Raw genomic sequence first — 16,154 nt, 5'->3', positions numbered from 1 at the left:
CCTCCAAGATCATACCTAAGTTGGAAGGTCTAAACCCGAATTTAAGGAATGGTTTTGGTTATGATTGTACGAGCGGAGATTATAAGATTGTGTGTCAGACATACGACATGAAATATGTGCTGACGACCTATACTTGTATTTACAGTTTGAAGAGCAATTCATGGAAGTTAAACATGGACGACATACCTAGTTTATATTTATGTGGCAGTATAACAAATTCATGTATGGTACTAACTAATAATGCACTGCATTTCATATATATAGATATTTTGGGAAAAATAATTGCGTTCGACCTTGGAAGCGAAAAATATCATGAAATACCACTGCCTAGTAAAAACCCACTGCCTAGTAAAGTGATTTTATATGATCATCCATTTGAGTTGGCTAATTTGAGGGGATGCTTGCATTTGGTTACATTAACGGAGATATGGATTATGAAGGAATACGGCGTACAACAATCGTGGACTAAATTGTTTCGCTTCTCACAGGCACATACCTTATTTGGTTGTAAGACTTTTGGGCAAAGAAGGATAAAGCCTTATGCTTATTCTAAGGACGGAAGGGAAATTCTAGTAGCTCTATCCACTCGTCATAACACGGTTTTTCGTTTGGATATACAAAGTCGAGAGTTGAAGAAGATCACAAATTCTAGTTTACCCGATAATTGGGAAAATTGGGCATATTGCGGTGATGCTATGCCATGGGTTGGTTCCTTTGTTTATCCCTCATTTTGAACTACTTAATCAATAATACTATCTCCATTAACAGTTATTTATAACGGACATTTTTCCTTTCTATTTTGTGTCAAATCGTTGCAAATAACTGTTAAAGGATCTAGTAATACTTCATAGTACTAATAGATAAATTGTTTTGACTTTTTTAATCATTAGAAAACAATTTTGAACCTTTTTTTTTTTAAAAAAAAAAATCGTATACAAAGTATATTTTTTTGGCACTTCACATATTTTCATTACTGAAAAAGTACATACATTAATAAAATTTAGATTATCTTGTTTAGGAATGTAGTAGTCTTATAATTCTCTGTTTAAAATTATGATTTGCCTCAAGTGTCATTCTCTTCATATTTCAATTGTTTATTTAAAAAATAATAATATTTCCTCCAATTCTTTTTAATTGACATGTTTAATTTAGGCCAATAAAGTAATAAGTGAGGTATGTTAATAAATACAAGTATAAAATTAACCAATAAAAATGTACTGGTATCAATTAAAAGGATTTTGCTAACGAGCGCCTCATGTCGTTAGATAAGGAATAATATTAAGTTAGGAATGCACGACAAAAATAATGCGTCGTTCGGTGTAATTAATGTTAGTTTTACTCTTATATTTCCACTTTTAATTTTCTTATCTAACACTCCGAGAACACTCATTAGCTTTACCAACTAAAAATAAACTTTACTAGATAAAAGCCCGTACGATGCACGGTGTTTTATACATAAAATATTAAAATCACACAAAAAAATAATTTTTGTAATTAGATCATACTCATAATATTTTGATTAATTTGCTATTATTTGTTAAGGATAATTTTTTTATTAATTTATGTAATTTATTCCCCGGCCCATAAAGATAAGAATCATCATTAAAAAATAATAAAAATATGTATTCCATTATTTATCTTCTATTTCGAATGAATCACTAATTTCATTCACAACCATATCTACTCCATCTAATAAAAGTGGATAAATTGAGCACAGAAATTTAGCAAAAATAAATTTGATATAAAATTAATCTCTACAATTTTATAAAATAAATCAATATATTTACCCAAAAGTGAAAAATTGTTGCGAATTGATGATCTAAAAATTGTAATTTTACAAAATCAAATCTATGCATTGAAAGTTTTTTTATGGAGTAAACTTTTCGTTCAATAAATTTTGGACGAAAGTGTTGAACAGAGTTGGCTTTAGTCGAGGAATTAATTTAATTGAAGACTTGATTAAGCTACCTCAATCACAAAAATTTTGTTTTAATCATAAAATTCATTAATAAAACCTAAAAAGGTAATTTTAATAAATGTAAACAATTTATAAAGATATAATACCTCATCGTTTGATAGGACCATATCCAAAATTATTAAGCTATCTTGTTTGCGAAAGGTAAGTATGTCAAACAGGCGAGGGAGAAATTCAGTAAACAAAACATAATATATAATCGTTAACTATCCCAAATAAACACAATGTAAGCAATAGTTACAAATATAAATTTAAACATGGATTTTAAAAATTAAGCTAAGAATTATTCAGTCATTGATTACCTAAAACTGACACAAAACTACTAACACAAAATTAAGCTAACATTTAATTTCGTAATTTGACACGAAGTTTTGTTGGTAACATATGATGCGTCAATTTATAATGGTACGTATCACAAATTTTAATTTCATTAAAATTAAGAAATAAATTTTACTTTATTATATAAACACTATTGGTATCAAACTTTATTATAGTCGTTTATCATTTAAATATAATATTATTTCTGATATGATTTTAATTAATTAATAAAATCTTTTTTGAGCTTTATCTTTTTATATATTTTTTTTGTATTTGTTATACTCATAGTTATATGATTTAATAAATTTCTCTTTTCCTACATTTTTTACCATTAATTTATGAAATAATTTTATTCTTGGTTTTTAATCTACCTGGCACTAAAATTTTAGATATATCAAATCTAATTCGTTACTTTTATCTAGGTGGCGACATAATTTTTTGATTCAAAAATAAAATACAAATTTTTCTTCTTATTGGTCGAAATAAGTATATTTCTTACGTGGCGCTTCGAATGCTAGATATATCAAATCTATATCGTTACTTTTATCTATGTGGCGACATAATTTTTTAATTTAAAAATAAAATACAAATCTTTCTTCTTATTGGTCGAAATAAGTATATTTTTTACGTGACGCTCCAAATGCTTTCCAAAAATGCCTGCTTTATTTATATATATATTAGATTTACAAAAATACTTGTCAACTTAAAATTAGTACTCCGTAGTTCACAATTCACACAGTACTTTCCCCCGTACGAACAAACATATTAAAATCAACCCAATAAATACAGGTTTGGCGCCAAACATCTTAAACGTTTAATTACTTTCAGAAACACAAAATCCACAAACCCTAGCTAAATTCGACAAATACAGACTCGCCGGAAATGCCCCGGAAAACGCCAAGATTACGGTGGAGAAAATCAGACTGGTCGAATCTCCTGAAGAACTCATCGGAAAAATCGCCGGCCACCTTAAATTCCACGGTTCTGATCACCGGAGATTCCGAGCAGTTTGCAGAAAATGGCGTAATTCTTCCTCTCCTTCAACCCAATTCCTCATTTCTGATTTTCCTCTCGAAATTCCGTCGGTTTCAGGTGGGCCCAATTTTTTGATTTCAAGTGTTGTATATATTCTTTATAATCCCCTCTCCGAAAAGATTAAACCTTGGGTTGTATCAATTGAAGAATTTGATAAGCTGAAAATTCGTCATCCTATAACTAGTATCATCAATGTCAACAGTAATTTCCCCAAATCCCTGAATTTTCTTGATTTTGGGTTGCGAATTGTTGATTTTAGGGTTAATTTGCGCTTCACCAAAAGCGTTGAAGATGTATTTTCTTCTAAAAATAGTCGTTTAAAATACTGGGAAAATTATCCGATTAAGACGAATTCTGTTCTTCTGAATTTTAGTGGGGTGGTTGTGATACTGTTGCTTTATCTAAGAGGGGCACTGGGTATTGTTAAGCTCAATGAGGAGTGGAAGTTGATGGAATTTTGCCCCGATTGTCTTTTCGACGATATTGTCAAATTCAAGGGTGGTGTTTGTGCTATAAGCACGGCAGGGATAACTTGGCTAATCAATGATTTTCAAGGAAAGGGTTGCCCTGGTAGTTTCGGTCAAAAGCTATGTAAATTTCCTTCTGACCTTTCCATAACTGAATTCAATCAAAGGCGCAGGCGATTGGCTGTATGTGATGGGGAGTTGTATTTGATTGTTAGAGGGTCTAATTGCAAGTTTCGGGTTTTTAAGTTGAATGAAGAGTTGCATGAGTGGGAGAGTGTTTTTGTTTTGGGAGATAAGATATTGTTTGTGACTTATGTTTAGGTTTTCTTTATTGATACTTGTTATCTTCCTGGATATAAAGAAAATTGCATACTGTTTCCTAAGAATTGTTTTCCAACTCGTGTTGGTGATTACTCTAATGACGATGAGTTATTTTGAGGAGCAAGGAAGCATCAAGAGATCGGTGTATATAATCTGGGTGATGATTCTTGTCGGCTAGTTTCATCTTACCCGGACTTGTTGGAGTTGTTTTGGCCACCCCCATTATGGATCTTGTCCGGTTCCTGCTCCTCGACGTGGTAAGGTTTTGGTATTTTTTATAGTGTAGTACATGGTATAACTACTGGATGCACAAATGTTTGATTAATTGTTATTTGTTTCATGATTGATAGTTTAGAAGTTGTGCCAAGAATATAATGAGCTATATTGTATTATTTGTATATGGGTCTGAAAGTCTTCAGCACAAGTGAACAGCAACAATTTCATACCTGTTATTGATCTTGTCAACATAGTATATCTTGTGATTATTGTTTCTATATATCATTTACTTTTTTTTTTTTCTGGAGCTTGTTTGGTACTTGTATTTAGGCTTATAGTCATAATAGATGTGGAAGAGTCATTGTGTTTGAAGAGTTTTGCTTTCTGATAGTATGATGGTTTCCTTTAATTTGGCATAATTATTTTATCTAAGCCTGCAACTGTAGCTTTAGCTGATAATTCAATCGCTTTGCAAGAATGCTAATTCTTTCCTGGCATTTTGAGTAGTTTTGTATGGAAGAGGAAGAGATAGATTCATGTGATCATATAAGCTCGAAGTCCAGCTCAGTGGAACAAAGTATCTCCGCCTTTTCACAGCATGGGAAGAATGAACATCAAGGTGTTGAGGATCTTTCTACATCATTATGCCAAATGGACACAGCTCTAAAAGGTTATAGACTTGTGCATTCAAATATATAGCTCTGCAGTAGAACATCTATTTTGCACCCCTTTCCTAGTATCTGGGAAGGACATTACTTTTGTTCATACTGAATACTTGGATTTTGTGACAGAGGCCTCATGTGCAAATAATGATAAAACAGCTCCGGCTATAAACACTCCTTGTCAGGTATATTTGAAAACCCCGGCGATCTCTCCTACAAGTGTTTGTAGGTAACTAATTTAAAGTGTTTATCTTCTCATGCAGATTTCCAAAAGTGGTGCTATAGAGGAGAATTCCCAAAGAACTGATGTCAGCTTAAACTTGGCTCCACACATTTCGGGTCTGAATGAAGTTGGGTGGATTCACTTCTGCCTACCCCTTCTTTAATTAAGTATTGATATCCTTCTAGCAGTATTATTTTAACCCTTACTGAGTCAGTAATTTATTATTTTTTTAATTTTATTTTTTGGGAACAAGAATCAGTAAATAGTTAGGCATCTAGATCAGGAACTCTTTTTTGTGCTGGTAACTTAGGAGAAATTCCAAGGGGTTGATGTCAGCTCCAATTTGGTCCCAGTTTTACTGAAAATATAGAATAATCATGGGAACATAATTGAAGGACATATAGTTCATAGCAATGTCCTTTTGACATGGGCCTTAGAGTCGCTTGGAAAGATGATAATCGTCCTTGAAAAAAATACAGGGAATTCCTTAAATAACTCCCAAGCTGAATACCTGAACTTCACCTTAGCCGATCTTCAAATGATGAAAATCAGATTAGACTGGCTAGTTCCTTTTGTTGAAAGGGCTTTGGCAGTTCACAAAAGCAAGTGCCAGAAAGCTATTATCATTGCAGAAGTACTTAAACTAGAAGAACAAATGATTCAGCAAGAAAAGCTTATGGCTGAGAGCCCTGATAATAAACTGTGCACCATCAGTCTTGGAGAAGGGCTTAGCTGAAGGATTATTTGAGTAATCAACATTATCTGAATCATGGTATGTTTTTTTATCTTTCATTTCATCCTCTCCTATTCAGTGGGAATTGTATTCAACTCAATTCCTATTCCTTTTGGTGTCAATATGATTTCCTTTCCAAACACAGTACAAATACATTACACTATTTTATCTTTTGGCTCTTTTAAATTCTTTTTAATCGCTTTTACTGACTGTTTATCTCATTCTCGTCTTGGCTGGGAGTTTGCGATCGATAAATTACTCTATTTGTGCTCTGTAGCTGCTTCATCAACACTGTTTCTTTGGCTGTTTTGTTCTGAATCTTCTGGTTATCTTTAGTGTTTTTAAATTTATAGGGTTGATTTTAATTTGTTTGTCCGGGGAAGGTAATTTATATATATATATAAACAATTGAAATTTGAAGAGAACGACACTTGAGGCAGGCAAATCATAATTTAGAACAGAGAGTTATAAGATTTCTACATTCTTAAACAAAATAATCTACACATATTTTTTTAGTGTTCTTTTTCACTAATTGAAGTATACGAAGTACAAAAAATATACTGTATATAAAAAAAAAAGGGGGTAAAAGTTGTTTTTTGATGAATGAAAAAGTCAAAACAATTCCATCTATTGTGAAAGAGAAGTATAATTTTAAGCACTTCAAAATGAGGGATAAACAAAGGAAGTTAAGGAACCAACCCATGGCATGGCATCACCAGAATATGCCCAATTTTCCCAATTTTTGGGTAAACTAGAATTTTGGATCTTCTTGGACTCTCGACTTTGTATATCTAAACGAAATAACATGTGATGATGAGTGGATAAAGCTACTAGAATTTCCCTTCCGTCCTTTGAATAAGCATAAGGCGTTAACCTTCTTTGCCCCAAAATCGTACGATCAAATAAGGCACATTCATTCGCTTGTGAGAAGCAAAACAATTTAGTCCAGGATTGTTGTACACCATATTCCTTCATAATCCATATATCCGTTAATGTAACCAAATGCAAGCATCCCCCTAAATTAGCCAACTCGAATTGTTGAATATAAGAAATCACTTGATCACTAGGCAGTGGTATCTCATGAAATCTTTCGCTTGCAAGATCAAACGCAATTAACTTTTCCGAAGCTATGAAATGCAGTGCATTATTAGAAAAAACCATATATGATGACCATGGTATATTGCCACATAAATATGGACAAGGTTCGTCCATGTTTACATTCCATGAATTGCTCTTCAAACTGTAGACACAAGTATAGGTCGTCATAAAATCTTCTTGGTCTGTTGCCAGACACAAAATCTTATAATCTCCGCTCATACAATCATAACCAAAACCATTCCTTAAATTCGGGTTTAGAGATTCCAACTTAGGTATGAGCTTGGAGGCGCCAGTGATCGGGTTGTAAAGAGAAAAACGCCTACTTCGGCTTTCTTTTGACATAGAATACTCCAAATGTGTAAAGCAAAGAAGACCAATGCAAGAACCGATGAGGAAGGGTCGTCTGTCAAGAGGGATATTAGGAGTTATAGGCCTGACCTTAGTATTCTCAGGATAGTGAAAATCAATCGACATAAGAATATTATACTTGGGAGAAAAGACTATGACGAGGGAGCTTGTATTGCTATTTTTTATGCGGCGAATGTGAGAGTTGATGAAATAAGGGCTGTTAATTTCATCGCGCCAACGCTTGCATACACTCTTAAAACGGAGAAGATCTTCAATTGGTAGCCACGAAAGGATATTGCATACCAACTCCATTGGAAGCGTTCCATGCTCGCGATTACTGTCGCTTATTGTACTTAGAATATTTTGCTTATTCCTTAGAGATTTTGGCATTGGGGTTATTGTGAATGGTTGGTGGAGAAAAGTTGACCTTACTTTTGCCGCTGAGCGTTGTTTTGATTCATTTTGTATGGAAAGTGGTCGTTTACGGTTGATTGAACTTCTTTCGGATTTCTTCATGTTAACAACGGGCAAAAATTTGTTAATTTACCCGACTTGGTTGAATAATCTTGTGCAGCAGATACAATAAATACTACTACCCCTAAAACAAAAACCTAACTTACCTAGGAAACTAGATTTGATATGATAGATTATATTACTAAATTAATGAACCCTATTAGAGATATGTTAGGAAACAAACACAAAATAAAGTGAATCATGACAAACTACGTACGATGCTATTAGAAAAATTGAAGATATTTTTTTGTTCCAACTAGAGCAGATCCGGGTATATTAAACTGTATGTATCAATTATCATTGCCTTTTATTAGTAGGATGTTAATAATTTATCTTTCCAAATAAAATTAGGATAATTATTGAATTGTTGAGTGAAGTTGTAAGATATGAGAGTGATTAGACTATATGCTAGAAATTGATAGCTTTTGACAATTATATTAGTTATAAATTGACAGGATAAAAGTTAGTATAAAATTGACTCTACTAAATTATTGTATAGATAAAATAAGATTTTATTCTAAAAACGTAGTTCGATGAGATTGCGCGGAGTTTTAGGTGTTTTAATAAAATAAGATATTAGTGGAATAGATAAAGTTATTATTTTATTGAAAAGTAAAGTGATGTGAGAGGGGTGGGGACCATTGGAGGAGTAAGAAATGATATAAAGTAAAAAAGAGTGGATAAAAATATATTAATAAATTGTAAGAGCTTTTCAAAAATGAAACTGTAGTTTATATAAAAAAAAAAAAAAAAAAGATTTTTTAACGTAAACTGACAAACCTTTGGCCGATTCTCCCATATTGGACAAACCTACAAATCTGCCCATATTGGACAGAAGTTTGCATTTTTTCTCCCAAATTGGACCAAGCAGGTCACCCTACCTGTTATATCAGGTAAAAAGCCACTTGTCATTTTATCATTGGTCAAGTTGGTTTTTTTTTTTTAAATTTCCCTTTCCCTTTCCTTCCTCCCTCCATTAATTTCGACCAAGCTGCCACCCCCTCCACTACCATATCCTCCCCTAGAACCAGCTACCCTCACCTACGACCAGTCACCCCGCCCACAACCAGCCACCCCCACCCCTAAAACACCGCATCCCAGCCTACCCACCCAAAACTTCCCCCACCCCAAAACGCCCCATCCTCGAAATACGCTCGAACCAACCTACCCCACCCCAAAGCGCACTACCTAGCCCTCCCCTACCCAAAAACGACCTACCCCAACCTTCCACTAGCCCCTTAAACGCATGACTTAGCCTACCCTGGCCCAACCCTGAAACGCCTAACCCATCCTTCCTCCACCCTGAAATGCCCCACCCTAGCCTTCCTCTACCCTGGAAACACCTCACCCTAGCCTTCCCCCACCCCGAAACACCATTGAAATGGGGGATGAGGGGCGATTTTCAGCGGTGGAGGGGGGGTTAGGTAAGGTGGGCGGTTTTGTGGTTGGGGAAGGGAGGGATGTTTGGGGGTGGGTGTTAGAGAAGGGGCGGTGGGCTGGTGGTTGGGGAAGGAGAGGGGTGACTGACGGTTAGGGAAGTAGAAGGGGGCTGATACTGTTGTTGTTGGTGTTTGGGGCTGAGTAGGGAGTTGTGTGGGTGGTTTAATTGGTGGTTGATTGAGGGTTGTGTTGGGGATTGAGGGAGCAGGGGAGATTGAGGGGTGAGAGGCTGCCATTGAAATTAAAAAAATTAAAAAAAAATTGGAGAGGAGAGGAGAAGCTTGAGTTGGTTCATCCATGGCAGACGAGAGGGAGGAAGGTGATGGAGGAATGAGTGAGGGGATGGTCGAAAAGGGAGGAGAGGTGGAGAAGGGGGTGGCTGGCAATGGGGTGAGAGGAGAGTGATATGTTTTTTTTTTTTTTTTTTTTTTAATTATTTTGTTAATTTAAAAAAGAAAATCAAAGATTTTTAATTAAAAAAAAAAAGATAATTAAAGAAAAATGACCAGTTGTACAGATCACCGGTTATTTGGGTTTATTTTGGGAGAAAAATGTTAAACTTGTGTCTAATATGGGCAGATTTAAAGGTTAGTTCAATATGCGAGAATCGGCCAAAGATTTGTCTGTTTATGTTAAAAAATCCTAAAAAAACGAACAAAAATAATAATTATAGCTTATAAAAAAACAAAGGGAATATATTTTTATAAAACACAATTCAAGATAACTTTTGAGTTGGCAACTTGGCACTAAGGTAAACAGAACCATTCGCATCGGGTTGAATCTATTTTAAAACTTGAATAATGCTAATTTATTGTATCAATGCGAGTTGAATTTAAATCAAATATTTTTTTATTTGGTTTTGTATTGGGTTGGATTGGATGTGGTGACACCTCTACACCCAAGTACCAAACCCATACAGGTTGAAATGGCGCCAAATAAGAAACTAAGAACCCAATAATGGCGCCAAAAATGTTCTAAGCTATGTAATGTCTACTTTGTTATTGACGAAAACAAAACCAAAATCAGAGAGAGAAGCGCCGGAAATGGAAAACCGGGAGGTCAAAAAGCAGCGTCGGACTGTAGACTGGTCAGAATTACCGGAAGAAGCCGTCGGAATAATCGCCGATTACCTAAGATTCTACGGTTCCGATCACCGGAGATTCCGAGGAGTTTGCAGAAAATGGCGTAAATCTTCTCCTCCTTCAACTCATTTTCTTTTTTCAATTTTTCCACGCAAATTACCGACGCAATTAGGTCGTTCTGTACACATAATTTCAACAACGACCTATCTTCTTTATCCTAGTGAAGAAAATTACTATTCCGGCATTGATCCACCCTGGTTAGTTACAGTTGAAGAATTGAACCCTGGTAAGCTCAGAATTCGTCATCCTGTAACTGGTATAAAGTTCGATTTAAACAGTTATTATTTTCCCAAATCCCTAAATTTGATTGATTTTTGGCCGCTTGATTTTAATTTTGGGTTAAAATTGTGTCTCGCAAATGGCGATGAAGATGTGTTTTCTTCTCAAGTGAGTGATTTTTGCAGAAATTGTCCAATAAAGACGAAAACCCTATTTTTGGGACTGATTTAGTGGCTATTTTGTCGCTTGATCAAGGGGGGATACTGGGGTTTTTGAAGTTTAATGGGGAATGGAGGTTTGCGGAAATGGGTCCCGAGTTTAAGCTCGACGATATCGTGAATTACAAGGGTAATATTTGTGCTGTTAATCATGGAGGGCAAGCTTTGCTCATTAGTGGTGTTAATGGAATGGTGATTAAAGAATTAAGCAAATCGCTTTCGAAGAGTGATGCTGGAGATAAGCGCAAGCTTTTGGTGGTTTATGATGGGGAAGTGTACTTGATTGTTAGAAGAATTTACAAGTTTTGGGTTTTTAAGATGAATGAAGAGTTGCAAAAGTGGGAAAGAATTTATGATTTGGGGGAAAAGGTATTGTTTGTGAGTTATGATAAGTGTTTCTTTGTCAAAGCTTGTGATCTTTCTGGAATTAAAGGGAATTGCATATTTTTTCCTAAGAATTGTTTTCCAACTCAATTTGGAGATACTTCTGTTGATGATGAATTGTTTCAACCTCCCTTAGAAAATTATCTGGTAGTAGCTGTGTTTTATATGGATAGAGATAATTCTAAGCTGGTGTCGTCTGATGAAGAATGTGATATATTTTGGCTGCCTCCTGTCGGGCTCAACCCGGATATATGGAAGTCGACAAGGTAAAATCTGGTTATCTCTCATCTCAAAAAGCTTTGGTTTAATTAGATGATGCATAATGCATGATTGTTTTCTCAATTGCTTATTAGTCATATGATGGGTAGTTAAGGAGTTGTGACAAGATGATATTGCTCCAGATACACTACTATTCTAACATTAGTTTTATGGGTGTGAAAGTGTCAAACTCAAGTGAATTACAACAATTACATACTGATATTAACTGCATATTTGTACTCATGTACTGCTGTATACTGACTACTTCACATAGCTACTTTCATCTTGTCTGGAACTTGGCTCATCGCGTAAGGGCATATGTATACGGAAATACTACGTACATTGTGATTAAACGATTTTCTTTTCAGATTGTATACGATGGCTGAGCTATGTATATATATATATATATATATATATATATATATATATATATATATATATATATATATATATATTAATATCTATTTATTTTGAATTAGAATTCCTAATTTATGACAAACATCTGTTATGGTTAGAGCTTCAACAATGCATAAGATGTAATATAATTAATGGCTTCTGAAGTGAGTATGCTTACTAATTTCTGACAGCTCGGATTTTTCTGAGGAAGATGAAGATATAGATTCTGCTAATAATAATGGTTCAGAATCCAGCTCAAAAGATCATTCCTCTGCTTTTATAAAACACGGGGATGATGGACAAGGTGCTGAGAATCCACCTTCAACCTCAAACCAAAAGGACACTCATGTAGATGATGTAGAAGGTTACTGACTTATCCAATTAAGTATTAAACTCATAGAGGAGGCTTTTGAAATTTTGCTGTTTTTCATTCCTAATCTAAGGAATGTAGATAGCTCATGATTGTGCTTCACTGGAGAAATTCCAAGGGATAGATGTCAGCTCTGATTTAGTCCCAGTTTTGCAGAAAATATGCGATAAGTATGGGAACATAATCGAAGGGCATATAGTTCAGAGTAACAGCCTTCTGACATGGGCCTTGGAGTCGCTTGCAAATATAATAATTATCCTTCAAAATAATACAGGGGATTCCTTGAACAACACCCAAGTTGCGTACCTGAACTCCACCTTAGCTGATCTTCAAATGGTGCAATTCAGATTAGACTGGCTAGTTCCTTTTGTTGAAAGGGCTTTGGCAGTTCACAAAAGCAAGTGCGAGAAAGCTATTATGATCAACCTTGAGACAAGAAAGTCAAAGCTTCTCGCAAAAATGCGTGAACTAGAAGAACAAATGGTTCAGCAAGAAAAGCTTATGGCTGAGAGCCTGACGAACTGTGCACCATCAGTCTTGGAGAAGGGCTTGGCTGAAGGATTATGTTGAGTATCTGAATCATGGTATGTTTTTTGTTTTTATCTTTTATTTCTTCCTCTCCTTTGAGGGTGTGTATTGACTGTATTCGACTCAATTTTGATTTGTTTTGGTGTCAACATGCCTTTGGCCTCTTTTTAATTCTGAATGGCTTTCACTAACTTTTACATCTTCATATCAGTTGGATTTTTAAAGCTCTGTTATGTCTCATTCTCGTGTTGGCATGGAGGTTGCAATCAATATATTACACTATTCGTATGCTACTTGCTTGTATGAACATGGTTGTTGTTTCTGTTCTGAATCTTCTGGCTGTCTTAGATGTTTTTAATATGTTGAGCTTTTTTTTTTCTATGACAACAGGTTTTTTGTTGAGTTGGTATTGAGAGGAAAATAATTTATATAAATATATTTAAAAACCACTAAAATATGAAGAAAATAAGGACATTTTATGCAAATTATAATTTGGAATAGAGAGTTATGTGACTACTACTAATAATAAAATAAAAAAGGCAAAACAAACAACCTTATTATTAAAGAAAAGTATTATGAAGGATGAACAAAGGAACCAACCCATGGCATGGCATAACCAAAACGTGCCCAATCTGTCCAATCTTCGGGTAAACTAGAAAATTCGAGCTTCTGGAACTCTTGACTTTTTGATCCAAACGAAGAATCTTGTTATCACGTATATCTAAAGCTACTAGAATTTCCCTTCCGTCCTCTGAATAAGCATAAGGCATTATCCTTCTTTGCCCCAAAATTTTACGATCAAATAATCCATTTTCATTTGCATCTGAGAAATAAAACAACTTAGTCCAAGATTCTTGTACGCCATATAACTTCATAATCCATATCTCCGTTAATCTTACCAAATGCAAGCATCCCCTTAAATTAGCCAACTCGATTAGTTGATAACGAACAACCAGTGGATCACTAGGCAGTGGTACTTACATGAAACTTTTTGCTACCAAGTTCAAAGCCAATTATTTTTTTCAAAAAAGTTACGAAATGCAGTGCATTATTATAAAGAACCATAGATGATGGCCCAATTATATTGTTGCATTGATATGGACAAGGTTCCTCCATGTTTACATTCCATGAATTGCTCTTCAATCTGTATACACAAGTATAGATCTTACCATTTTCTTTTTTTGCCAAAAACAAAATCTTATAATCTCCACTCGTACAATCATAACCAAAACCATTCCTTACATGCTGGTCTAGACGTTCCAACTTAGGTATGAGCTTTGTTAGAACAACGTCTACTACAAAAGGGGAGTTTAAAAATTTTGCGGAATTAAACTAACTACTTAGAGAGAAGACACTCGAGATAGGCAATGAATTATTTCACTATGTAAAGATGAATTACAAACTTAAATAATCTGCCTAGACCTAAGTTCCGTGAGGAACTCAAGTTTCCGAACTACGATCCCTCAATCGCAGTTTTACTCTCTTTGTGATTCGACTCTGAATCACTTGTACAATGTGAAGAACTCTCTCAAGCTTCACACTTACAACTCTCACAACCCCAATCCCAATTACAAAGTAATTACAAAATTTTCCCTAATGCACTCAAGAAACTCAAGGATGGAAGGAACTCTGGTTTCAAAACACTTAAAAAACTTTAACGCTCAGAAAACTCTAATTGTTTTTCCACACCTTAAAACAGCAACGTTGAATGCTTTTTATAGAGAGGTTAGTTAAGCCTCAACCATGTTCCCACTTCCCCCTCAATCCCACGTTCACCTTAACAGGAGAGTTAGGATGTACGTTGAGGGAGTGGAGAAACATGCTTCACTGACTTGTCTCCCAAGTTCAACGTGATTCCTTAAAATAAGCAAACTGGATTTTTACTAAGTCAAAATCAATTAGAAGAATATTTATTAAAAGATAAATATTTATTTAAGAAAGAATAATCAAAAAGATGTTAAAAAGATAAAACATTTAAATAATTAATTAATTTAAAAATAATAAACTTATCTTTTAAATTAAAGAATTATTTAACTTTTATTTATTTCAAAAACATATCTTTTCAAACTGATTTTTACTCTTTCCTTATTTCAAGGAATTCAAAACTGTTTTAAATCTTACGTTAAATTCTTTTCCTGATTCAAACGTTAAGTTCCTTCTGGAACTTCGAGTTTCTTATGTGTTCCTTCCAACTCTTTTGAATCCTCAAGTGCTTACAGAAATATTCTAAGTATTGGAGCTTGTAAGTATATCTTGAAAGCTTGCGTATCACGTCAAGACTTCCAAACTCTTTTGTTCCCACTCCGGAACATGTAGCTTTGTACCCGAATCTTCTGTTCAACCAAGACTTACCCACATCATTAGTCAGAGTTTATTTTATGTATGTCAATCATCAAAATATTAAGGTAGTCAATTCAACAAGCTTGGAGGCTCCAGTTATCGGGTTGTAAAGAGAAAAACATCTAGTTCGGCTAAAGTTATCCGAATGTATGAAGCAGAGCAAGCCAATGCAAGAACCAACGAGGAAGGGTGCGACGAGAGGGATATTAGGAATCATAGGCCTGACCTTAGTATGCTCAGGAGAATGAAAATCAATTCATATATCGAGAAAAGACTACAATGAGGGAGCTTGTACTAGTATTTGCCTCGTTATTTACTTATTTTTTATGAAGCGAATGTGAGAGTTAACGAAATTAAGGCCTTTGATTGCATTGCGCCAACACTTGCATACACACATAAAACAGAGAAGATCTTCAATTGGTAGCCTCAAAAGGATATTACATACCAATTCCATGGGAAGCTAGCTTGCCATGCTCGCGATTATTGTCACCTAGTGACACGGGACTTAAATTAATTTGAATAATGTGAGAAAAAAAAAAGCTAGTATATATAGAGAGTACACAAATTCTCTAAAAAGACGAGTGTACGTTAATTTATTGTAAAACGAAGTAAAGTTGTGTTAAAAATACTTAAAGTTATCCAATTTTCCTCTATAATTGCAGGGACCTGCTAAGGGAGCTTCACCATCTGGAATTGCACTTTGAAGAAAGAACCTCTAATGCAGTAGCGGATTTAGTAGCTAAGGATGCTAGATGTAACTTGGAGGTCAGTAACCAATTATGTATTTTGTATCACCCACCTCCTGGTTGTAGCGAAGTTTTTGCAAAAGACTGTAACTTGGGGTCTGTAAACCATAACTCTAATTTTGCTGGTGATGTCCCAGATAATACTCCTTCTGATGTAATTAACGCTTAATCTATGCATCATTTCTATAAAAAAAAAAAAAAAAA

At 34.6% G+C, this 16,154-nt stretch overlaps 2 protein-coding genes across 2 annotated transcripts; one reads left to right on the top strand and one right to left on the bottom strand.

Annotated features, from left to right (window-relative positions):
• Positions 1-6,610: 6,610 nt before the first annotated feature.
• Positions 6,611-7,912, bottom strand: LOC110727452 (F-box/kelch-repeat protein At3g23880-like). Its single transcript, XM_021907011.1, has one exon. The coding sequence runs from the start codon at positions 7,910-7,912 to the stop codon at positions 6,611-6,613; it is 1,302 nt and encodes a 433-aa protein (XP_021762703.1).
• A 2,199-nt stretch (positions 7,913-10,111) lies between these two features.
• On the top strand, positions 10,112-13,402 carry LOC110727548 (F-box protein At4g35733-like). Its single transcript, XM_021907115.1, has 2 exons — positions 10,112-11,578; positions 12,158-13,402. Exons 1-2 carry the CDS (start codon positions 11,016-11,018, stop codon positions 12,336-12,338), a joined length of 744 nt encoding a protein of 247 aa, XP_021762807.1. The 5' UTR covers positions 10,112-11,015; the 3' UTR covers positions 12,339-13,402.
• The last annotated feature ends 2,752 nt before the right edge of the window (positions 13,403-16,154 follow it).

The sequence above is a fragment of the Chenopodium quinoa genome, unplaced genomic scaffold (assembly GCF_001683475.1).
Source record: "Chenopodium quinoa cultivar QQ74 unplaced genomic scaffold, ASM168347v1, whole genome shotgun sequence".
Classification (NCBI taxonomy): domain Eukaryota; kingdom Viridiplantae; phylum Streptophyta; class Magnoliopsida; order Caryophyllales; family Amaranthaceae; genus Chenopodium; species Chenopodium quinoa.
This window is presented reverse-complemented; position numbering and strand designations above follow the sequence as displayed.